This window comes from Onychomys torridus, chromosome 3 (genome assembly GCF_903995425.1).
Source record: "Onychomys torridus chromosome 3, mOncTor1.1, whole genome shotgun sequence".
NCBI classification, from domain to species: domain Eukaryota; kingdom Metazoa; phylum Chordata; class Mammalia; order Rodentia; family Cricetidae; genus Onychomys; species Onychomys torridus.
This window is the reverse complement of record NC_050445.1, coordinates 80,171,865-80,196,680: the sequence shown is the minus strand read 5'-3', so window position 1 is coordinate 80,196,680 and position 24,816 is coordinate 80,171,865. Positions and strand designations below refer to the sequence as shown.

The 24,816-nt window shown below is 41.0% G+C and overlaps 2 protein-coding genes across 3 annotated transcripts in view; one reads left to right on the top strand and one right to left on the bottom strand.

Annotated features, from left to right (window-relative positions):
* Fam185a (family with sequence similarity 185 member A) overlaps window positions 1-998 on the bottom strand; it is a 52,646-nt gene extending 51,648 nt beyond the window's left edge. The window contains exon 1 of one of the 2 annotated variants that reach the window (XM_036182006.1): window positions 400-998. In XM_036182006.1, coding sequence (XP_036037899.1) covers window positions 400-793 — 394 coding nt within the window. In that variant the 5' untranslated portion in view covers window positions 794-998. The remainder of the gene's footprint in view (window positions 1-399) is intronic. The other variant, XM_036182005.1, reaches the window with a different exon arrangement.
* Window positions 999-1,320: 322 nt separating this feature from the next.
* Ccdc146 (coiled-coil domain containing 146) overlaps window positions 1,321-24,816 on the top strand; it is a 167,843-nt gene continuing 144,347 nt past the window's right edge. Inside the window, exon 1 of the mRNA XM_036181251.1 lies at window positions 1,321-1,376. The gene's annotated coding sequence lies outside the window, so the exon portion shown is untranslated. The remainder of the gene's footprint in view (window positions 1,377-24,816) is intronic.

Below are 24,816 nucleotides of genomic sequence, written 5' to 3'. Positions count from 1 at the left end.
AAGTTACCCCACAAAATAAACCCCCCTTTTAACTACGTGGAGTGGCCTTAATATTTAAACCAATACACCACTTTGGTCTGTATTATGGTAAAGCCTCACCAGCACCTTCGGATTATTACATTTGGAGGGCACAGCCTCTTTTTCATCTAGGCTAGTTAGAAGCTGAGAAGCAACAGAGCATAATGTAATAAGACATAAGTTATTCCAGTTCATGCTTCCATTCGGTTTTAATTTTTCTCCTTAACTGGGACCCTGACTCTTACATACTATTCAGGAATCAAGAGGGTTGCTTTAGAAAAGAGGGCTCCTGGAGGGGCCAATTAGGTTAGAAGAAGAGTGCAAAGAAACCTAGTCTACGACAGCGGTGCTGCGACCCAAACCCGTTTTCACTTCACTTGCCAAACTTGACGGGTGCGTTCACCTCCACCGACGCCTGGGGGTCGATGTCGTCCGACAGAATGGCCATCTCCTGCCGAGCAGCGTCGTATTGGACCTGCAGGCTGTCCAGGCTGCGCGCCGCCCCGCACACCGCCACCTGCACGCGGTCGCCATCTGGGTAGGCGAGGGGATCCAGGGGCCTCACGACCAGGTGGCATGGGAGCCGGGCCCTCAGCCGCCCGAACGGGCTCACGGGCAGCGTCCACTCCCTCAGCGCCGCGCGCGCCAGGCCCGCCCGAGGGTCGTCCGCTGCTCCCCGCCGCGCCGCGTCGGAGCCGCGAGTCCGAGCTCCCAGAGCCCCCAACAAGGCGCCCGCCCGCACTCGGAGCGCGCAAGGCGGGAGGCGGCCGAACATGCCCTCCCGGAACACCTCAGCCTGGGCTTCCCGGCCGCGCGACCGCCCGCACCACGAGGCTGCCTCAGGTCAATCACGAAGAACCAGCAAGGCCCCAGCACAGAACTGAAGGATTTAAATCCTAGCTGCAAAACAAACCCGGTTTAAAAAAAAAAAAAAATTGGAACTTCAAAGCGACTGGTTGAAAAGGGGACCCTGATTCCTTGCCTGTTTCCGCCCCTTTGGGGAAGCCCGCAGGGATATGTAGTTCTAGAGGAGCCAGACATCAAAGTACTCTCTTAGCTTTGGAACTACATATCCCAGGAGGCAGTGCGCCGAATAGATAGCGAGACAAGAGCCGATTGGTAGAAGAGCCTTGTCGTTTCTTCAAGTCCATTGGCTAAGGGACCGGAGGGGAGGGGAACTTAATCCAACTGACCAATGGAAAGAGAAGAAGGGACAGGAAAGACTCAGCTTTGTGGTTACCTTGGATACCAAGGACGCGACTTGTTTGGAGAGAGTGGAGTTTGGGAGTGAGACCCTAGAGACCAAAACCCACAGAGGAAAATAAGAGTCTAAATAACGATCAGGACCAAGAGAAAGGGTAAGAAACAGCGTGTTTACAGATGGGAATTAGATGCAAAGTTACCCTCTTTAGGTTGTTAGAAGCAACTTTAACAAACTAATGCTGAGTCCCCTGGGAACAGAGGATCCCTCAGCAAGAGATCTTAGCAGGAGAGAAGAGACCCATTCTGTTGTCCCATCTCTCCCTTCTCCTCTGCCCTTTAAGAGAACTCCCTCTCAGCTAGAAAGCACTAGATAGAAAAAGTGTTAGAATCCTGGCTCTTTCCTAACTGTAAGTAACCTTAGGTCAGTCATTCGGTGCCTTTGGGTTTGACGATTTGCTTGTAAAATTACAACAATATCTTTCTTGCCTTGTGTGGAAGGGTTTTTTACAAAGATCAAATGAAATAATGGATGGCAAAGCGGTGCACAGTCTACAAAACAATTAGAGTAGTGTTTTAGGAATAGCATTGTTTCTAAGCTGCCAGGAAATTTTGAGACATATGAACATTTTAGAGAACTGCATAGATCTCTCACTACAAATGATCCTTGGCCTTAGTGGTAAAATAAAATCTTTTTCTTTTTCTTTTTTCTTTCTCTTAGGCCATAAGACTTGTGAGGTGATGCCAGGTTATTTTCCTGTCCCTGTTGGTTTATCTGTGTCACCAGAACCTGTTCCTTTAGTTTTGATGTAAAGATAGAACTACTAAATAACTCTATGAGGCTTCTATCCTTCTTTATTACTAAGTAGGCAGTAAAAATAATGGAAAGTGTGGGGTGCAGGCATTATTTCAGCCTTGCTTTCCTAGTTTTTCCTCTTTCTCCACTTTCTCTACATAATTCCCTAAATTCCTTGCATACAGATAGTAGGTTTAGTAGAATGCATGTCCTGTGTGGTGGCGTTCACTTGTAATCCTCCAACATTTGGGAAGCTGAAACTGAGGATCTCAAATCTGAGGTCCACCTGGGCTGCATAGTGAGAACTCTGTCTCAAAAACTAAAACAAAATGGTGCCTTTAAAGATTGAAACCCTCACCTCAAATCTTGGGACCTGAAGTAATAGAGAGACTGGTTGACTGAGCTAATGCCCTCATCAGTGTCCATATTATTCCTTTAGTGAAGACTATGGTAGTGACAGTTCTGCAGCCCAGACCTGCTGCCAGCAGCCTGAGAAGTCCCCTTATCCTTAGGCACTTCCACTGAGGTGCCCATCCTTGACGTTATTGCAAAAATGAATGTTGGGATAAGTTAGTATGAAAGAGAGTTGTAGATGATTACAAAGAGATTTTAAACATAGATTTAAGTAGCATGGGTGTTGATAAAGGTGATCACTCCGGTGAAGAATTTGACATACCCACAAGAACAGGTATAGGCTTTCAAAGGAAAGTATGTCCTTAAGTGTCTTAGCAGAAGCTCGGTAAATTGACTCTTTTGGTGACCCTCAAGTTATACCTCAAAGGATTTCTTTTCTCTCTCTCTCTCTCTCTTTTAATTAAGAAAAAAATTCCATTCATTTTACATGCCAAAGATCCTTCCTTCCCTCCTCCCATCCCCCAGCCTCCTTCTCCCAACCACCTCCCACTCCTCCCTACAGGAAGGCAAGGCCTCCCATAGGGAGGCACATCCAGTAGAGGCAAGTCCAAGCCCCTCCCTCTGCCTCAAGGCTGCATGAGGAGTCCATAGGTAGTGGGCTCCAAACAGCTCCCTCATGCACCAGTGATGGAATCTGATTCTACCACCAGGGGGTTCCCCAAGCAGATCAGACTATACAACTGTCTTGCCATATAGAGTGTCTACCCCGGTCCCATGCAGGCTCCACAGCCATTGATTGAACTTTCATGAGTTCCCACTAGTTTGGTTTGGTCATCTCTTCAGGTTTATCCATCATGACCCTGATGCACTTGCTCATAGAATCCCTCTTCTCTCTCTTTGACTGGACTCCTGGAACTCTGCCTGATGTTTGGCTGTGGATCTCTGCATCTGCCTCCATCAGTCACTGGAGAAAAACTCTGTGAGACAGTTAGGGTATTCACCAATATGATCACTGGGGTAAGCCAGTTCAGTTCAGGCACCCTCTTCACTATTGCTAGTAATCCAAGCTGGGGTCATCCTTGAGGATTCCTGGGAACTTCCCTATCCCCATAATGTCTCCCTCTATCATAGTATCTCTCTCATTGCTTTCCCACTCCATCTCTGTTACAACTCTACTATCCCATCCCCTTATGTTCTCATGCCCTATCCCCTACCCTCCATTGCCCACCCCTCGTCCCCATTTACTCATGGAGATCTCATCTATTTTCTCTTCCCAAGGTGATCCATGCATCCCTCTTTGGGTCTTCCTTGTTAGCTAGCTTCTCCAGAGCTGTGGGTTGTAGTCTGGTTATCCTTTGCTTTACATCTAATATCCATTTATGAGAGAGTACATACCATGTTTGTCCTTCTGAGTCTGGGTTGCCTCACTCAGGAGGGTATTTTCTAGTTCCATCCATTTGCCTGCAAATTTCATAATGTCATTGTTTTTCTCTGCTGAGTAGTACTCCATTATGTATATGTACCACATTTTCTTAATCCATTCTTCAGTTGACGGGCATCTAGGTTGTTTCTAGGGTCTGGCTAATATGAATAATGCTGCTATGAACATAGTTGAGCAAGTGTCTTGTGGTATGAGCCTCAAAGGATTTCTAAGAAATGTCTTTAAAACCTTTTCTCTCTTTTTTTCAATAAGTGAGATTATAGGGTGGCTTTAGAGGTATCTTAGATTGGGTTACAATCCTAAAATAAAACCATGTGTCATAAGAGTTGTAGAGGGCATTAAGACATGTCCTTTGTTGTAAATAGTTTTTCTGGTGAGATTCCTAGAAAACTGCTGGTTTATACCTGAGAAAGAAGAACGGCCACATATGTTTAGGTCTTAAGCAGAATTCATTGCTACTTCAACATTCTAACTATATAAAAGAAATATTACTGATTGTTTTTTTTGTATCCCCAATAGTAGGTTTCTGCACCAATGTGGTAAGCCAAATCAAGCTGAATTAAAAAGAAAAGGGCCAGGTTTAATCTGACTCTTAGGAAGGGGAGCAGGAGAGAAATCACATGGCTGGTCTAAAGGGGGTGGTTTAAATACCCTGTATGGGAAGAAGAGTTTGTGCTATGACAAGATTTTAGGCAGGGTCTTGGGTCACTGCGTCACAGAACTGGGCTGTCTGAAGTTTCTCTGAGAGGGTGGTGTTTGGGGAGGCAAGAATGGGGCTTTCTTAGCTGGGCCAAACTGTTCTAGCTGAACATCCCACCCTTCTTGGGCACCAGTTCAAGTCTGTCTACTTTCTGCTGGCATGTGACAGTATGAGGAGGGGAAAGTCAAGAGCAGGTGGGCTTATGCTCAGCAGGAGGTGTTCGTGAAGAAGCATCCAGGTAACTGGACCTCAAGAATCTGTTTTTTGAGGAAGCAGAGAAGGCGAGTTGCCCTAGTTCTACAGAAGAGGTAAGGGTGAATGAGCCAGACACAAATGTCCTTTATTGGGACATTTTGAAAAGCTGGAGCATATAGGGCCCCAGTTGCTGGACAGACCATTTATTTTGGGTAGGTGCCTGCTTGAGCCTGGAGAGGTGGTAGCAGCACTGATGTTCCAGAAGCTTGGGGGGATATGGAGTTTCCAGAGATGTTGGGGGCTTCAAACATGAGCTCAATCACCCTTAGCCATCACATCTGCTGTTTCCCTCAAGGTAGGAAATGCCTCTATCCATCCTGCAAAGATGTCAACCATAGTTAGGAGATAATGGAGCTTTTTATGAGTGGACATGTGGGTAAAGTCATCCTGTCAGTATTTGTCCAGTTGGTGTCTTCAGAGCTGGTTCAGAAGCTGGTGTATCTGGAGGGCCCCCTGTGGGTTGGCCTTGGCACACGTCTAGCAGGAGGAATGGACCTGTAAAACATGGGCTCTAAGATGGGTGGGGTCAGAAAAGGGCTCTAGAGACTGATATTAGTTACTATATCACAGATTTTAATTGGTCTTAATATTGAAAATCCAGAATCAGACATTGGGGTAAATGCTGAAAGATCAGAGAGATGAAGGAGCAAGCCACATCCACCTCTTACCTCGCCAACTCCTCAGCTGAAAAAGGGCTGAGCTTCTGTCTCTGCCAGTGTTATAATCCTCTCTCTGCCCAGCCTATCACTTCCTGTTTCCTCCTCTCAAGTGCTGGGATTAAAGGTGTGTGCCACCACTGCCTGGCCTCTATGGTTAACTAGTGGCTAGCTCTGCCCTTTGAACTCCAGGCAAGCTTTATTTGTTAGAGCACAAACAAAATATCACAAGTTTCCACCAGACCAGATTCCTTGATAAAGTAGCAGAACTCTTTCCCCAGGAACATGTGGTGGGTGTCTGTAAAACAACTGGAACAGGTTTACACTCGAGTGTCATAGCAAAGGCTATTCCTTTGTGTTAAAAGGCATGAACATTTTTCCTAAGTCCTGGTTTTAGCCCAATGAAACACACCTTTAAGACTATACTTAGAAGACAACCAGAGGAAATTTACTGAAAAAAAACAAACAAACAACAGGTTGAGCAAGCAAAGGAGGAGGAGAGAAGGAGGCTGAGGAAAGGAGGAACAGAGTTAAACACGCATGCAGGCTTCCATACCACCTTCAGTGCTAACCTGTTTCAGAGGGGGAGGAGTTGGCAAGAATGAGCAGTGGCAGATTGTTGAACTGTTACCAGTATCATGCTTTTTAGCAACACATCAGCAGGTTTTTGCCATATGTGGCTGGAGACAATACAGCAATCCTGAAAAAGCTGCTATGCAGTCCTGTTGTGTCATAAAGAACCTGAAAGCTGAGACCAGTAAAATCCACAGAAATTTAAGAATTCCTAGGAACTGTTAGTAGTCAGTGCTCTATCAGTTTATCAAAATTCCATTTATCAGTGCTAAAACTCTGGAGCCTGTTTATCCTCTACTATGAAGCCTGTGAACAAGGCAAACCTGTCTGTATTTTTAACAAGAAACTTAACTAATGAACTAATGAGTTACCAAGGTGGTTGTAGCCTTGGAGGTTGGTGGGAATAAAGCTGTTAAACTGGTAAATCTATCAGTACCCCAGTCATCAAACACTATCAGATCTGAGAAGAATAAATTTTATCTGATCAGAAGTGACAGCTACCCCGGGTTCCTCCGTGGTCATTGGAGACAGGGGTCCCAGGGCAGTATCGGTCTTCAGCTTCCAGCACCAAAAAATCTGACAGACTTTCCTTTGGAGTAAAAATTTGGGGGGACCTGCCTACCTTGTCTTGGCAAAGCAGGCAATCAATTCCTCAGTATCCTGCTTGTCCACAGTCTGGACAGGGTCCTAGCAACAGTTAAGGTACAAAGCAGTTTTCTGCTCCATGGCTGTTTTTGCTACATTTAAAGCAAGCTCTAGGTGGGATTTCTTCTGTGGCCATCCATCTTCCTTGGAGGAAATACAGAATGCTGCCAGGAGCTGGCATGTCTCTATTATGAAATGCTTTTTTATTACATGCCATATTCTTAGATGTCTGAAGCATTTGAAGATCAAGGAATCATTATCTGTTAGCTATAAGCAGTTTAGTATCTCTAGAAGGCAAAATCCAGTTTTGACATTGTAAACAACTTAATGTTTCTAAAATCAATACTAAGGGGTTACAAAATCTGGCTGCCAGCAAGATAAATCCCTGTATATGACTGTACGGAGGAACAGCTTTAATACCTCAGCAAACCAGCATTGTTTTACACAAACCTTGTTTTTAGGATAGAACAGGAATCATCGTACATAAATCTATCCTAATCCAAAATATCTTGGAGACCTGATGTCTCTCCTTAGTGGGCCCACTCCATGTGGTCTTTATTTAAGACTGCATTGAAGTCGTATGACCTCCCTCCACCATTAGTTAAGATGGTGGCTGCTCATGTGCTGTACTTAATTAAGGTGGTGGCAGACCAAGTGGTGTTTTCCAGAGCAGCTCCAACTTGGAGTTACAAGTTTTAAAATAAATTTTTATTATAGATTTTTAGCCATACCCAATTCCTTAGCTGTTTGTTTATCAACTAGGTAGAACAGCATACGATAACGTTCTCTGGTCCTTGGCGCACGCCTTTTCCCAGCACTCGGGAGGCAGAGGCAGGCAGATACTGTGAGTTCGAGGCCAGCCTTGTTTACAGAGTGAGATCCAGACAGGCACCAAAGTTACAGAGAAACCCTGTCTTGAAAAAAACAAAACAAAACAAAACAAAAAATTAACTTTCTCTGTCATGAACATGTAAACTCAGGCATTTATGACCAGTTAGAAGCAAACATACATTCATATATCCAACTGAGCCTGAAGTAAGCAAATAGGCACAGAGCCATGGGAGAGTGGCTTCCCACATGTTCGCAGGAAAGACTCAACTCTACCCAGGTTCCGCACCAAATTGATAGTTCTTTCTGTAGCCCTGGTAGGTTTCTCCACCAATGAGGCAGTAAGCCAAATCAATCCGAATTAAGATAAAGGACCAGGTTTAATCTGAGCAAAGCACTCTCGGGAATGGGAGCAGGAGAGAAATCACAAGGCTTGTCTAAAGGGGATGGTTTAAATACCCTGTAGGGTGCAGGGTAATGACATGCCCCAAGATAGGTTTGTGCTTTGGTAAGCTTTTGAGCCAGGGCTTGGGCAGCCACCGTGGAACTGGGCTTGGGGGCTGCGGGTGTTTCTCAGAGTGGACGGGGTTTGAGGGGAGGAGTGGGGTAAGCTGTAGGCACTGGGAAATGATGCATCTCTCACAAACTTGGTGGAGCTTGACTTTTGGTGGTTTCTCTGAGAGGGTGGGGTTTGGAGGCGGAGGAATGGGGCTTCTCAGCTGGGGCGAGCTGATCCAGCCGGAAAAACTCTTTCTATTGACTATCTATTGATAATGTTGTTAACTGTGTTAGAATTCTTCATTTTTAGCTGTTAAGAGGCACTGGTCAGATTCTGGAATAAAGGCGCCTTTTATCTCCCATGTCTCCATCATTTTTGTGTTTCTATCTTGCCTCAGTAGGATATAAAATAGATTTTATGCTAAGCAAGAGCCCACTCCATTATTAACGTCCTTAGCTTTGTGTTTTATGTGGACATAATTACTTGGATTCGTCTTCAAATTATCTTTTTTATGAAAACCCATAGGCATATTTTTGAAAATTGGAAAAGGCACAAGCAAGTTGAGAATGAACTCAGAGTCGCTGTGTAAAATTGTTAGATATAGTTAAATTAAATATGCATCCTTAATAAGTTATCCTGTAGTAATTTTCCCTTTTCTGAGAAAAATTAAATTAATAGAATTGTCAACTGAGCCATAATGGTATATGTGACACAATCATTATGTCTTTACTTTCAAATAAAGGAACTAAAACTTAACTGAAAAATTACCTTTCTGATTTTATAAGGTTGAAAACTCTGACTGTGATTGATACTAAGATTGATGTAAGATATTAAAGTTATCAACACCTAACAATCTAAAAAGTATCACATTTATCTATATGTAAATAGTGACTAACAAATACAATTTTCAAAACATGCTTATGTGCATCATTTCCCTGTATCCTCACAAAATGTTAAGAAGGATGGCTATTATTCTCCCTGAATGACAGGTGAGGAAACAGACTCAGAAACATAAGATGATGCCAATATAATCCAGAAATTGTGGTTTTGGGTGATGAAAGCATAATGTACAAGAATTTTTGTCTCATTGGGCTACTTACAGTTAGAAATAATTTAATAATCTAAATGCCCCCAAATAAGAGAGTGATAGTTAAATTGACTATATATTTGTAATATTATAAAGCAATTTAAAAATTATATTTTGAAGGTTGGTCAATCATATAGAAAATAATCTACAATATTGGGTAAAATTTTACATTCTAACCTTTATATATATATGTCAATTCTGTAATAATAGTAATATATTTATGTGGTGGGTATTGTGTTCCCTGAAATATTGTGTGTTCCCCGAAATAAACATATCTGGGGTCAGAGAACAGACAGCCACTAGAACAAAGCCAAAAATGGTGGCTAGAAAATAGGAAGAGTAAGTCCTAACAGAAGTTGGGCGGTGATAGCACACGCCTTTATTCCCAGCACTTGGGAGGCAGAGCCAGGTGGATCTCTGTGTGTTCAAGGCCATGTTAGAAACAGCTAAGCATGGTGGCCCACGCCTTTAATCCTAGGGAGTAGGGGCAGAAAGAGAAAAGTATATAAGGCGTGAGGACCAGGAACTAGAGAAAAAAGCATGTAGTTAGTTAAGCATCTGGTTGGTTAAGCGTTCAGGCTTTGGAGCAACACAGTCCAGCTGAGAGCCATTGGGATGAGGACTCAGAAGCTTCCAGTCTGAGGAAACAGGATCACCTGAGGAACTAGCAAGGTGAGGTAGCCTTGGCTTGTTCTGTGTCTCTGATCTTCCAGCATTCACCCCAATAACTGGCCTCAGGTTTGATTTTATTAATAAGACTCTTTAAGATTCCTACTACATATTTAATTTAGAATTATATTCATAGAAACAATTCCAGAGGAATGTACAGCACTTTATAATGAGATTGAAAAATTCATCATGTCATCAGTAGTGAACATGTTTTACATTTTAATAAGGAAAAAAGTAAGGACTTCTTGGAATGTACTGACACCTAAGGCAGCCTCAGAAATTTCTTAGCATCTAAATATAAATGCAAGAGGGTAGAGTGTTTGTGGCCAAATATATGTGAATGGTAGTGACTATTTCATTATTGCTTTATGTTCAATTCATGAACAACAGAGGGCATGAGAGTTTTCAGGAGGAAGAGTAACCAGACCATTGATTTAGTAATTCTGTGAAAGAGCCATGGGACTGTGCTCATGTTCTGAATTATAAACCACTTTAAAACAAATACCTCTTGTGATTTGTTATTATTATATTAACACACTCAAGAAAACTAATAACTAATGCTTCTAAGAAGTGTTTAATGGATCTGTAGGTAAAGGCATTTGAAATCTCCATGTGAAACTACAAGTAAAGACACTTTGATTCCACCTTTGCACTGTTTGTACTGCTGCGCGGCCTCACAGCCTGCTGAGCTGTGGTGAGGGCGAACCACTCCAACTTGGAAGCGTTGACATTTCACAGGCCATCGTGAGGTTTGTTGTTGTTGTTGTTCTTGTTCTTGTTGTTGTTGTTTTTCTTTGTTTGTTTGTTTGTTTTTTCCATAGCTGAGGACCAAACCCAGGGCCTTGTGCTTGCTAGGCTCAGTAGTAGAGTGCTTGCCTAGCAAGCGCAAGGCCCTGGGTTCAATCCTCAGCTCCAGAAAAAAACAAACAAACAAACAAAAAAAGCAATCGTGAAGTTTGATGCCGATTTTTCAGATGGCCCTTGGAGGAAGTTTAATTCCTAATGTTCTTTTTATCAGTATTATACTTTAAATTATTTTTCTGCATGCAGAGACAATCAATCTTTTTGAAATATATTGCTGTGGTATCTCACAATAATTAAGCCTTTAAATGTTGAGCTATTTTTCATTCCCTGGATAAACTTTGTTTGAACATGTTGCTATCTTTTCTATATGAGTTGGTAAATTCAACTAATGGCTTATGAGAATTTTTGTATTTCATGCTTATGTGAATTATTAGTCTGAAATTTTCTTTGATGTCTTCTCTTCCTCAGGGCTGTGTCTTCATCTGTAGAGGGTTGATGGGGTTCTTCCACAGCTCTGCTCCCCTTTTCCTTGCACGTTTTTAGCCTCAGTTTTGCCTCCTTTTTTTTGAAATTCAGTTATTACAGTGCATACTGTTTGCAGATTGCCGTTTCTGCTTAGGTGGTCCCTGCTCATGGTGCTTTATTTCCTGTCATGACCTCTAGATTTTTAAAATTTTGATTAATCTCTTATTGCCAATGGAAGTTGTTTGTTGTGAAAATCTTTTCAATTCTAAGTTATGATTTCCTTCCAGGATGGTGAGGGATAAACCTCGTTCAGCCCCTTTCAATTTTTGTGGTCATGAGAAAGTTTTAAATTTTAATCATTTTATTTGTCTTTAAATTTTATCTTTTTTAAATAAAATAATGTAAAGTATAAGGTACAAAGAATCATACATTGAAATGAACATATTTTTGCCAAATATCCAATTTAAGAATTAAGATTCTTCCATTGTATTTTTTTCCTTATTTATCTTGTGGCCTTCACTTTGTGGAGGGCTGAATTGAGAGCTATGAGGAAGAAAACCCACTCTTCTCAAATACAGAAATCCCCATCAGCTCTTCTTCTGTTGGTCCTGCCCCAAAGTTGGCTCCAAGCCAGTTTGCACTGGCATCATCAGGTCATGAAGACACCCAGGAGTTAGAGGACACTGAAGCTTTAATAGAGAAACTGGGGCTGGAAAGATGGCTCAGAGGTTAAGAGCACCGACTGCTCTTCCAGAGGTCCTGAGTTCAATTCCCAGCAACCACATGGTGGCTCACAACCATCTGTAATGAGATCTGGTGTCCTCTTCTGTATACATAATAAATAAATAAATCTAAAAAAATTTTTTTAAAAATAGAGAAACTGGGAGTGGGTGAATGTGGAGGGCACCCATGCTCATCTCCTTTTTCTTTCTTCTTAGCCGTGTGGGCAGCCTGAATTATGGGGTTCTAAGTGACATCATAAAGTAAGACTATAAGAGATAAGAGAACCCAGTCTCTCAGGCCATGATGAAGAGGACACAGGAAACTAGAAAGTATAGGGAAATTCATATGAGAGAAGGCTTGAGAAAACGATTCTTAATTTTATGTTTTGATTGCTACAAAACAAAATAAAACAAAAGTGGGTGCCACTCCTGCATAAACATGAAAGACAGCCAAAAATTAATTAAGACGTGAGAAATTGATGGCAATAAAACACCAAGTTTTCGGAAGAAAAACATTGCAAACATTATCCATGGAAGGCAGATAATTGTGGTCTGAGTATAACTGGACTGCTCATGTATGAAAAACAAACTAACAAAATTAGTAGGTCTTATGGAGACCTGGAGCTTTACGCAATCACATTTAAAATATCCAGCATCCTAGCAAAAATCACCCAACATATCCAACATATCAGGAACAGACTCTAGCCAGTTCTCAATAAGAAAAAAAAAAAAATCAATGAACCCAATTTTATAATAGAAAACTTTCTTTACAGTGGCCAGAAGGCTTTGAAACAACCCAAATGTCTCTCAAATATGAGTGGAAAAACAAATTGTCTTGCATCCACATAAAAAAGTGACAGTGTATGAATCAGATAAATGTCAAAAACATTGTAATAAGCAAAAGAAGTCGTATTCAGTTGATCACATACTATGTGGTTATACACATGACCTTCTAGAAAAGGCAACATGCGGATGCTGAGAACAGGTCGGCTCTCGCTGGGGTTAGTATGGACTTGAGTGTGAGTGGTACAGGAGAGCCCAGTGTTGAGAACAGAGATCTGTCTGCATTGTGATTTCAACAGAGAACTAGAGATGGGAAGTGTCTTGCTCTATGGAAAGGTCAGAAATGAGTTCTAGTCTTCTCCCGGAGAGAATTCCATCTTGAAGCAGATGGCTTGGCAGGTGAATTCTGTTGAAGAGTCTAAGAAACTTACAGAACAGTAGATTTAAGGAACTAGTAGCATTGATCTCTTGTCCTTTAAGACCAGACACATGAAGCATATAAAACTTATTATGATAATCCTGGGTAGTATTGACTATGGATAGCAATACTTGAGGTAATTTTTAGGCATTGAATTCCATTTCCCAATCAAATAGGAATTCCGTGTACTCCAACAGTGTAGTTGTCAATCATTTAATTGGCTCAGCGGGACCTCAGTTGTCATAAGGACCAGGTAGCCAAGAGGATTCATTAACCACTACAGGAATGAATATTCCTATCTCCCCAATTTACTGCTATGTTAATTGGAGAATTGGGGATATAAGACCAATAATTATGAGCCATCTCTTTTACCTGCATCATTACCACAGAAAGCATGGCAATAAGTTTGTAGCATTCAGAGGCTTGTGCTTGTGAGTCATGGGAAGTATCATCTCTCCTTTGTCACACAAACTCTTAAGCTGTCCCCAGGTGGAAGAATTAGTTGTTGCAAGATCTCCTGTGGAAACATAAGTATAACCTCGGCCCTAACTTAACACTTTCCCTGGACTATTTAGATGTTAAAATATTTATAAAGCATGGGCTGACTCAATTCAACATCTCTTTTCATAACTCAATTTTGTTTTTGTTTCATTAGCGTTTAAAATTTTTAAAATTAGTAGGGCATTATTTAGTCTATCTCTGGGGGGTCCTCCTATCTCCCTTCTGTTTAACAAGCATCTCTTTATAAGGTCTAATCTATCTATATAAGCATCTTGTAATTTATGTTTTATCAAGGCTAATTGTTTTTTTTTTTTTTTAGCCTTAGTTGTAAACTGTCTTGGACTGTTTAAATCCTGAGTCATTTTGTAAAATTTGAAACAAATTAGTTAATTTTTGAGTAGACAATCTAGTTGTAGGTTGTAACCAGTTAATATTATCTAATAATTTTTGAAAATCATTAAGAGCAGGTAGTCTATCTCTTTTAATCTGTACTTTTTATGTCTGAATTGTTAGTTTACTTAATTTATAGCCTAAATAGTTAAGAGAATCTCTTTTTTGTATTTTTTAGGAGAAATTTATAATCCACAACAGGGTAAATTTTTTTTGTATTACATTAAACATTTTTTAAAGATATCTGCATCAGAAGTAGTCAATAAAATATCATTTATATAATGTAATAGATTGAGGAAATTGTTTATGTATCATTTTTAGTGGCTGATTTAGAAAATATTGACATAATGTTGAGTTACCAGCAGTGGCCCCTACTTTAAATTTGGATAACAAAATTCTATTTTACCTTGTGTTTATATAACCTGTATAGTCTGTGACCTATCTTTATCATTTTTTTTGAGTTTTTTTAATTAAACGTCAATTTATAAGCTGTTTTTGAAATTGTAGGAATATTAATTTGAGGTCTTTATTTTGTAACAAATCTCTTTTTTTTTTTTATAAATTTATGGCTATATCAGCCATATAAAGCTTTAACATTTTTATCTGATTTTTAGGCTTTATATATTTAATCTATTTTACATTGTTTTACTTGAGATAAGGTTCAAATAGAGTGGAGACTTTTTGTAGAGTCCAGTTGAGATCCCAGGATTCTTGTGAAATTATAGATACATCTAGCACCAAGATCCAATAATCTTTTAATCTTAATCCTATTTAATTTTATTTTTAATTTAGGCTGTTTATCATTGATAACTGTTTGTCAAAACACCTTTGTTGTTGTACTTTTAAAGCCTCTAGTTCTACATATAGGCACCATTTTGCCTTTAAAAGAAGGAAGCAATAATAACAGCAATTTTACCACCACTTTTTATTTTTATGGTCTTTTTTACATATGTCATCTATAAAGGCATTAAATACTATCTTTATAGGATTAGAAGAGGTAACTTTAGGTAATTTTTTTTAGAGTATTTTTATAAAATCTTAAAAAGAGGATCCTTTTTTATAGATCCCAAGTAACACATTAATGCAAAAAGCCAATTATTAACAATGTGGATCAAACAATTTACCTGTATTTTATTTATTGGAAAAATAATTTTGTAACCTCTTTATCAGTAAGAGATGATAATGATGATGATGATGATGATGATGATGATGATTATATTTTTGGTTTTTCAAGACAGGGTTTCTCTGTGTAGCTTTGCACCTGTCCTGGATCTTGCTCTGTAGACCAGGCTGGCCTCGAACTCACAGTGATCTGCCTGCCTCTGCCTCCCGAGTACTGGGATTAAAGGCATGCGCCACCACCGCACAACATGAGATTTTTTTTATGGGTTTTTATACTAGCAATTACGTTATTTAATAAGCTAACAACCCAATCTATTTTAGGCATTATATTTTTATAGAATTTAACCAAGAATTTTTAGAAAGCAACTTAAAGAGCAGAGCCAATTTCTCAGTAATGATCAACAGACAAAAGCATACCTGATATATATTTTAAAATTATGAATCCTATTTTTTGTTTATCTGTCATGAAAATCAAACATTCATCTAAACATTATTAGACAATCAAAAGAACAAACATCTTTTATACACTGAGTGATTAATATCTCTGGAAATTCAAATAGTATCGATTTAGCATTCCATGTTGACTGTAACCAGAAGTTGGGCTTTTTAAAACTTTTTTTTTTCCCCATGAAGGGACTATACTAATAATGAGTTATTTTTACCATAAGGGAAAAAACAGAAAACATTTCCCACGAAGGTATCTTTAATATTGAGTCATTTTTATTTTGAGGGAAAAAAAAAAACCCATTTAAACCAAAGTTAAGCAAACAGACAACAAAATTCTAAGCTCTGGGCTTGCTTGCTTGTTGAGGCTGCAGTAGTGAGGCCCACCTGTTGATTCTTTGTAATTTAGATACCACCACTCTGTGTTCACAGGCAGAAAGAGCTCAGAGTTTTAGCTATCCTGAAATATTATATTGGAAAGAGCCTTTTCTTCCTCTATGACTATTGGGAAGAGGCTTTTTTCTTTTCTTTCTTTTTTTTTCTTTTTCTTTTTTCTTTTTTCTTTTTTTTTTTTCTCCCCAGGGCCTTAACATCTTTAGGCCTAGTTTTAATATTTTTTCCTCTTTTTATCTGGAAAATCCTTTTTTTTTTTTTTAATTTTTCTTTTTTATCGGGAAATTTCCTTTCCTTCCCTCTTCTCTATTGGGAAGATTTTCTTTTTTATTTATTTTTTTTCTTTCCCTTTTTTTTAATTGGGAAAGATCTTTTTTTTAAAATTTATTTTCTGTCTCAGGACCATTTTTTTAATCTTTAAAAATTGTACAGTTACCACTTTTTATTTTGACAAACATTTAGCAACTGTACATTTTGTTGCTCCTGAAATGGGGAGTTTAAATTCCCCATGACCCTGCCGATCCTGGAGTCCTCTTACCCTGAGAGCTCTCCCTCCAGTTTTTAAGATGGCCGGCTCCTCTGTCCTTCTTTAGTGGATCCTTTTCCTTCTTCATGCCCCACGTTGGGCACCAAATGTAGCTGTGTGGTCGCTACACGAGTGTGTGGGTTCGGATCCGTGAAATGAAGACACAGAGGCATCTTAAGAATGAATCTAGCCTATCATGGCTGCAGGGGGGTCCAGCCTCGAAGGACTGAAGCACTCTTCCCTTCACCTAGGGCATATTTATTTACTCTTTTTTACAGTTTAGATAGTTAATTCCTGTACCTTCAAAGCAAACCAAAAGGAGCTCCCAGAAACCAAATGCCGGGTGCAAATTACTTGATCTATCAGGTACCACAGTTTTCCAGGTTTCCTGGACCAAGTTTTGTATAGGCCTTTGATCCTTGGGGGACTCTGATTCTTAACTCTCAAACAAGATTCACATAGGTGATAAGAAAAACAAAAGGTAAGAGAAACAAAAGGTGTGGCTAAATAAAGGAAGGATTAGGGCTAGGTACATTAGGGCTGAGCCAAGCAAGGAGCTCAGCAGGAATGCCACTACATACCACCAATTAGGATTAGCTTTTAACATGAATGGGGGTGTGTATGACACACAAGCATACACTTCATATGTTATTATACAAAGTTTTAAAAAAGGCAGAGTGATTGGTCATTCTCAGATGCTCCAAGGATGGTGGGTGTGAAGGGTAAAAGCAAGTGGGATGAGAAACAGTGACTTAGTTAGGGTTTCTATTGCTATGAAGAGACATCATGACCTTGGCAACTCCTATAGAGGAAAACATTTCACTTACAGTTCAAAGGTTTAGTCCATTATCATCATGATGGGGAGCATGGCAGTGTGCAGGCAGATGTGATGCTGGAGCTGAGAGTCCTGCATTTTGTAGGCAACAGGAAGTGGTCTATCTCACTGAGTTTGGCTTGACCATATATAAGACCTCAAAGCCCACCCTAAAATGACACAGTTCCTCTAACAAGGCCATACCCACTCCAACAAAGCCACACCTCCTAATAGCACCACTCCCTGTGAGATTTGGGGACCAATTACATTCAGACTACCACAGACAGTAAAGGGACACAAAGGAAAGGTTTAGACCAATGGAAAAGGTTTGGGTAGTGATCAGGTTGTAGGAGCTCATCAAATTATACACTTATGATTGTGACTTTTATTGTGCACAAGTTATATTTCAATAAAACTGAGTATAAATTCTAAATCCTGATTTCCTTTACTGCTCATGTTTCTGGGCATGAGACCTCAGTTTTTGGTCATTAACATGTTGGTTGTGTGGTCAGTGTTTGGTGTCTGACCACACTGGTCCCTCCAGAGATGTACATCTATCTACCTGAGTCTTGGGCATGGTCTCTGTCTTCTGAGAATTCTGCATCCCCATCTGGTATCAAATGTATAGTTCCCAAAGCTCCTTGAAGTAACAGTCTCATATCACAGCTTCAAGGACTCTTAGGGTTTCATTTTTACTACCACACTCAATACGTGTCTCCCACCACTCTATGACCTCTCCAGGGGTCTGGATATGTATAACCCTCTTTATTTACTTCATCATATGAAAGGGTAACAGTGGTGGTAGCTCTGGAACCTTGTTGCTGACCCTAAGTTCAGCCCTTTGATATTCTTTTTCTCCCAACATAATATTTTCATTGATTATTTGGGAATTTCATACAATATACCCCCCCATCACACTCTTTTCCCAGTCCTCCAAGGTCCACCCTCCCACCCTTTTGCCTGCCCCCAAAAAAGAAAAAAAAAAAAATTCACCAAGTCCAATTTGTGTTGCTTATATACCCATTGGATGGTGGTCAGACTTCCAGTAGCCAGCCCACTAAAGAAAACTGAGTCCTTCCCACCACCCCATCCAGAAGCCATCAACTATGAACAGCTACACTTCAGCATTTTTATCACAGTTTTTAATGAGACTCTTCATTGGCTTCCTGTCTAGACTTCTTTTTTTGGAGGGGTGGGGTGGGGGGAGTGGTCATAGAAGCTTCAATGCTTCTCATTCTCAATCATGAGTCTGTACTTATCGGTAACAAAACAAGCTTCCTTGTCCATAACAGCCAGTGGCAGCACAGAGGATAGACATCAACAGAGTTTCCTGTGCACCCTTGATTGTGGACATTAACATGTCCTCAGGCAGCAGCATAGGCCATGGATGTCCACATGACCTCCAGCAGGAGCACAGACCACAGATATCAAGATATCAGGCAGCAAACCGGGCCACAGACAGCCGCATGTCTTCTGGCAGTAAGAGCAACAATATGGACTATGAACATCAACCTGGTCTCAGGCAGCAGCACAGACCATGGTGGTCTTTCAAGGAAGCCCAGTCCAGAAAATGAACTGTTCTCCATCTTGGATATCCTGCTTTGCATTGGGGGGTGAGGAGGGGCAGAGCCTTTGCCAGTCAAGGCTGCTGCACACCACCCTGCTGGCCACTTCTGCCTCTCTCCACTGTCAGTTGCACATTTGTCCTTCAAGATGGCACTGCAAACTGCTGTGTGTCACACCACATATATTTTTGCCCAAACAACTTTACATGCAAATACTTACTGAAAGAAGTCATTGGTCTGGTTTAATGTCTCTGGTTTCTGAAGCACCATAAATACTGGACTGTAGCTGAGATATCTCAGATATCCTGTCATTGCCCAGAGTCAGGGTGATCTTGCTGCTGAGCAGGCCATCTTGAGGCAGGGTCCATGAGAGCTCCAGGCCCATGCACACCTCTCTGTTCAAGGGCAGTATGTTGGCCTTGCACTCTTCTTCACGAAGCAGAGCACCAGGCCCATGCACACCTCTCTGTTCAAGGGCAGTATGTTGGCCTTGCACTCTTCTTCACGAAGCAGAGCAAGCAGCTCTAGCTGCAGTAGCTGCCCTCCATGCTGTGGGCCAGGCTCCAAGTAGACTGAGGACTAGGCGTGGCTCCCTTCCACCATCTTTTTTTCTAATTTCATGAGAACATGTTGGGTTGGGGATTTAACATGAGAACATTTTTTAACAGCATCTTCCCATGGACCTGCCTTTTTGTTGTTGTTGTTGTTGTTGTTGTTGTTGTTCTGGGAATACTTTGTGCTCTGCATACTCGTCCTCTGTGGCCTTGTCTTCCCTCAGAGTATCTGTGGGTCTCTCAGGCTCCTTGAAGCTGCTTTGAGGTCCCTTAGGTGCCTGCAGCAGCCACCATCTTGAGTCCAAGGCCAATTGTTCTATGACACTAAGCATGTTATTTAGCAATAGGAGACTGATATACTTGATCTCAAGGCCTTTACTACACAAACCTCAGTCTACATCTCTAACTTCATCTCCATGTACATGTATCTTCTCTACATGTATCTCAGATTTGAAGCAAAGTGCTCACTGTGGCCTCTGACTGTCTGTTTCCCACTCTGTTAATCAATTTCCTGTCACTATAGGTAATACTTGATAAAAAGGAAAGGGTTGTTTTGGCTCACAATTTTGAGAGTTTAGCCCATGATCAGTTGGCCCCATTGTAGTTTATTATTATTATTATTATTATTATTATTATTATTATTATTATTTTACTCTTTGCTCTTTGGGGACCCACCACCCAGCTCCCAAATAATCACACGGAGACTTACTGTTTCTTATGAATGCCCGGCCTTAGCTTGACTTGTTTCTAGCCAGCTTTTTAAAAATTATCCCATCTACCTTTTGCCTCTGGGCTTTTACCTTTTTCTATTTCTGTGTATCCTTTTTTTTTTTCCTTCTTCTTCTTATTCTGTGTCTGGCTGGGTGATTGGATGGCTGGAACCTGGAGTCTTCCTCTCCTCTCATTCCTTGATTTTTTCTTCTCTTTTCTCCTTCTATTTATTCTCTCTGCCTGCCAGCCCTGCCTATCCTTTCTCCTGCTAGTTATGGGCCATTCAGCTCTTTATTAGACCAATCAGGTGTTCTAGACAGGCAAAGTAACACGGCTTCACAGAGTTAAACAAATGTTATACAGCATAAACAAATGTAACATATCTTAAAATAATATTCCACATTTCCTCCTTTTTGTCTAGATAAAAACAAAAGGTTCTAACTTTAACATAGTAAAACTATATACAACAAAAACAGTTATCAAGTAAGAATTACTTTTATAATTTGGTCCATTTGTATTTAGAGTAAATACTCCATTGTCTATCTTATCTTAGTGATTATAAAGTTTTATGCCTAATTTATTTTTTATCATAACTAAGAAAAACTATAACCTTAACCATTTAGTCTCTAACTCCATAAAAGACCCCAGTAGGAAGCAATATTACCTAACAACAAAGACATCTAGCTGCCTAGACAGTCACCCAAAGTTTCTCTGCTACATTGGGGCATCCATCTTCAGCCCACAGGCCTAGAATATCTGACAGACTTTTCTATGAAGCAGGAATTTTGAAGGATTGTCCTGTCTTGTTTTGGTAAAGTTCATCAATCACTTTCCTGTGTGTCTTGCATGTCCAGTTTATACAACATATTGTCAGGCAGTTCAGGCAAAAGCAGTTTCTTGTCCAAATGGCTAGCTTTGCCATATTGAAAACAAACTCCATGTGGAGCTTCTTTGATGCCCATCATCCTTTTATGAGGTTGATTGGTGCTGCCAGGAGCAGACATGTCTCACTGTCATAAAAGTCTCAGGTTATTAAACATCTTAAATGCCATATTCTGTAGGTCTTTGAAGTGTTTGAAGATTATCTAAACATATCTATTTAACCTTGAAAACATACTTAATGAGACTATAAGCTTGATTATTATAGATTAACTACTAACCTCCTTTCTTAATTATACATTCCATTTTTAAATGAGCTGCATAAGCACAATACCCAAATAGGATTAGAAACATATATACAGTGTAACAAAATAACTTTAAATCTGTATCAATATACCAAAATCCATGCCAATGCAAAATATCTGGGATTAATAGCCTTTTTATACTATATTCCTGTATTCCCCTAAATTATAACAAATATCCATAACCTACCAAATAAGAAAAAACCACCCACACCCCAACTCTCGGGAATGTGGGCATTGTCTTCTCTAGATCGCTTCCTGTTGTCTATGGGCAAAGGCATCTTTAAGGGTCCCTGGGAAAATTGCGATAATGGCCAAGTCCTGGGAAGACCAGCGTTGTTGATATATATCACCTGTCAGGATTCAGGAGATCTCCCTTGATCTAATCCTTGACCTAATCCATATCAATTTTGAAGGAATCCCCTTCACAGATTTTTGTTTCCTATGGGAACAAAAGCAAAATCTCTTCTCCAAAGCATTTTTTGAGTTCCATTTTAAAGTTAAGTCATTCTTAAAATATCTAGGCTGGTTTACTTCATCAGTCCCTCTTTCAATCCCATGTCTCAGCTACTGTTGTTGGCTTATCAGCAATCCAAAAATTCAATGTCAATACAGCAACGTACAGGATTAAAACCCACTGTGTATTTCCCATCTCTATCTACATAGCTTTTTTTAATTTTTAATTTTTTTATTTACTACTTTATGTTAGTTATTTGCGGCACTCTTACCCTGTGAGGAAATGTCACGAACATGACAAGATCCACTAACAAGAGTTTTTATTAAGATAGGAAAGAAAGAGACAGATGTGAACAGGCCTGTGGAAAACACACATGGTCAAGGGAAAGTGAGGCCGCGGGGAACATGGCGCCAGCTTATAAAGGGTGGCCACACCTGCGTACACGAACCCATGTAGCTACTCCACATATTCGCAGAGATCAGATGGCTGCGCCTGGTCACTCGAGACATTTTGACCCAGAAATGGCTATTTTGAACCGGAAATAGCTAGGTGGAAGTATCTAGGTCTGCTGGCATGCTCAACTGTGGGGGCATGTTGTGACTTCATATCATCCCTGACTTGTTTTTTCTAAAAAAAAGAAAAAAATGTGGATGAGTGGGTATGGGGCGCCATTTCTCTCAAAGACTGCTTCAGGCTGAATGGTGGGCGTCGGTTGGCTCTTCGGGGAAATGGGAAGGCTGGCTCCTGAAGTCCTGGGATGAAGTTCTGTCTTCCCTTGTCCTGCAGCTGTCCATCCTTTGTGGTGTGGCTGGGAACCTTCTGTCTGACAAAATACTGGTGATATAAAAAAGCTTAGAGAAAAAGAATCATTATTATTTTATTTTTGGAGTTGACATTTATCTGACATAGATCTGGCCTGTCCAGATGGAGATATGTTAAAAAGGTGGCTGTGATAAAATTAATGATTATTATGGTGTTTTAGTACTCTGCTTAATTTTATTAAGGTAGTTTCTTTAAGTCACCTGTTTGTTTTATTAGTTTAGCATTTAGGAAACACAGGTGGTTGGTTGCTGAGTATTGAACAATAATAGACTGTTATATCCTTACCGCCTGGATATTTTTGATGGTCCTTTTGCCTCCGGCTCTGTGTGGCCCTAGTTGGGAAAAGAAGGGGTGATACCTATTCCTCTGGAATTGGTGACAAGGCAGTGGATCCTGGTGTCCTCTGGAGCTTGAGAGTGAAAGGCCCTGTTTGTTTTACTTTATATGAGAAGAGATTTTTCTGGGATGGAGGTGAGATAAAAGGTTTTAGATGAGACAGGTGGACCCAGTGAGGAAAGCCCTCGAGTTTAGCAGTTTTAGGAGTCACAAGAAGTACCTTGAAGGGTCCCTGCCACATAGGGGGAAGGGGTGAAGGGCGATGGCCTGGAGGAAAGAGAAGAACCTGGTCCCCGATGTGGATTGGAGGTGGACAATGATTGTCACAAGGCTGGGATAATGACCAGTCTGCATAGCTCCATAGGATAGACCTTAGGTGACATAAGAAAGGAGTTAACAGGCTATCTGGAATAGCTGGAGGGTTGGATAAAAGACCTGGTGCTAGAACTGGCCTTCCATACATTAGTTCAAATGGAGAAATTGAAAGAGGCTTTTTAGGAAAAGCCCTGAGCCTGAGAAGAGCTAGAGACAATAATCTTACCCAGTCGAGGTGAAGCTCCTGTGACATCTTAGTAAGAATGGTCTTTAAAGACCGGTTGGTATGCTCCACCTTTCCTGAGGATTGAGGACGGTATGGGATATGAAAATGCCAAGGGATGTTAAGAGCCTTAGCTAGTGTCTGAGAAATCTGAGAGGTGAACTCCGGGCCATTGTCAGATTGGAGGGAAGCAGGAACCCCAAACCAAGGAATAATTTCTCAGAGAAGGAGGTCGGCAACTGTCTGAGCCCGCTTATTAGAAACCGGATATGCCTCCACCCAATTTGAAAATGAGTCCACCATCATGAGGAGATATTTAACTTTCCTGACGGTCGGCGTATGGGTAAAATCAAGCTGCCAGTCAGTCCCTGGAAGGGAACCTCTAGCCTGGTGGGTGGGAAAAGGCTGACTCCTGTACTTGGTATTGGGATCTGTTTTTTGGCAGATCTCACAAGAGGCAGTAAGAGTTCTTAAGAACTGTAAGTCCTCAGAGGTGGGCTGCAGGTGAGCCTTTATGAATTGGGACAGAGCAAGATTATTAGGATGAAAGAGCTGGTGTAGGTAGGAGAGAATTTGCTTAGTGTCAGGAGTTTCCTTTGAGGGTGTAAGCTGTACTGTATGGATTCCCTGTGGTGGGTGAGGTGAGACTTGGCCCTGGAGGGCCGCTGTCCTGGCTGCCTGGTCCAGCCTGGTTGTTATCCCTAGAGATGATAGAGCTATCGGTCTGATGAGACCTGCAGTGGACAATTCCTATACCCTTGGGGGGGGGGGAGCCTCCAGCATGGCCATTATTTGGCCTGAGTTCAATATGGATCCCCCTTTTGCTGTGAGGAGGCCATGCTCCCTCCAAATAGCAGCATGGGACGGGTGGATATGAAAAGCATATTTGGAGTCTGTGTAAACATTCAGAGATTGTCCCTGTGCCAACTGGAAGGCACGGGTGAGAGCTATCAGCTCAGCCAGTTGGTTAATGGTGTGTGTGGGTAATGCCTGTGCCTCTATTATCTCAGTATCTGACACTATGGCACAAACCGCTTTACAGGTACCTTCATATAAAAAGGAGCTGCCATCTGTGTACCGGGTATAAGAAGCCTGAGGCAATATGCCTTCCTGTATGTGTGAAGGGTGAGGTAACAGTTCCTCTAAGGTTTCAGTGCAGGAATGAGAAGGAGCATAGTCAGCATTAGGTTGAGGGAGGAGGCTTGAAATATTAAGAGGTGGACAGGTCCAGAAAATAAGTGTGTCATCCTCTAGTAATGCCACCTGGAGAGAAAGACCCGGGAAGGAGGTAAAGTGTGTAAGCCTTTAAAAGTCAAGAGATGGGACAGATTATGGTGAGACAAGACAGTAATGGGTGACCCAAAGCTTAGCTTCTTTGACTCCCGAATAAGGATCTCTGCAGCTGCTAGGGCACAGATGCACGGTGCCCAGCCCTGACTGGTAAGGTCTAATTTCTTTGACAGATAGGCTACAGGTGCAAAGGAGGGTCCCAGCTGATGCCCTAGAGTTCCCAGGGCAAATTCCTCCTTCTCTGATACATAGAGGGAGA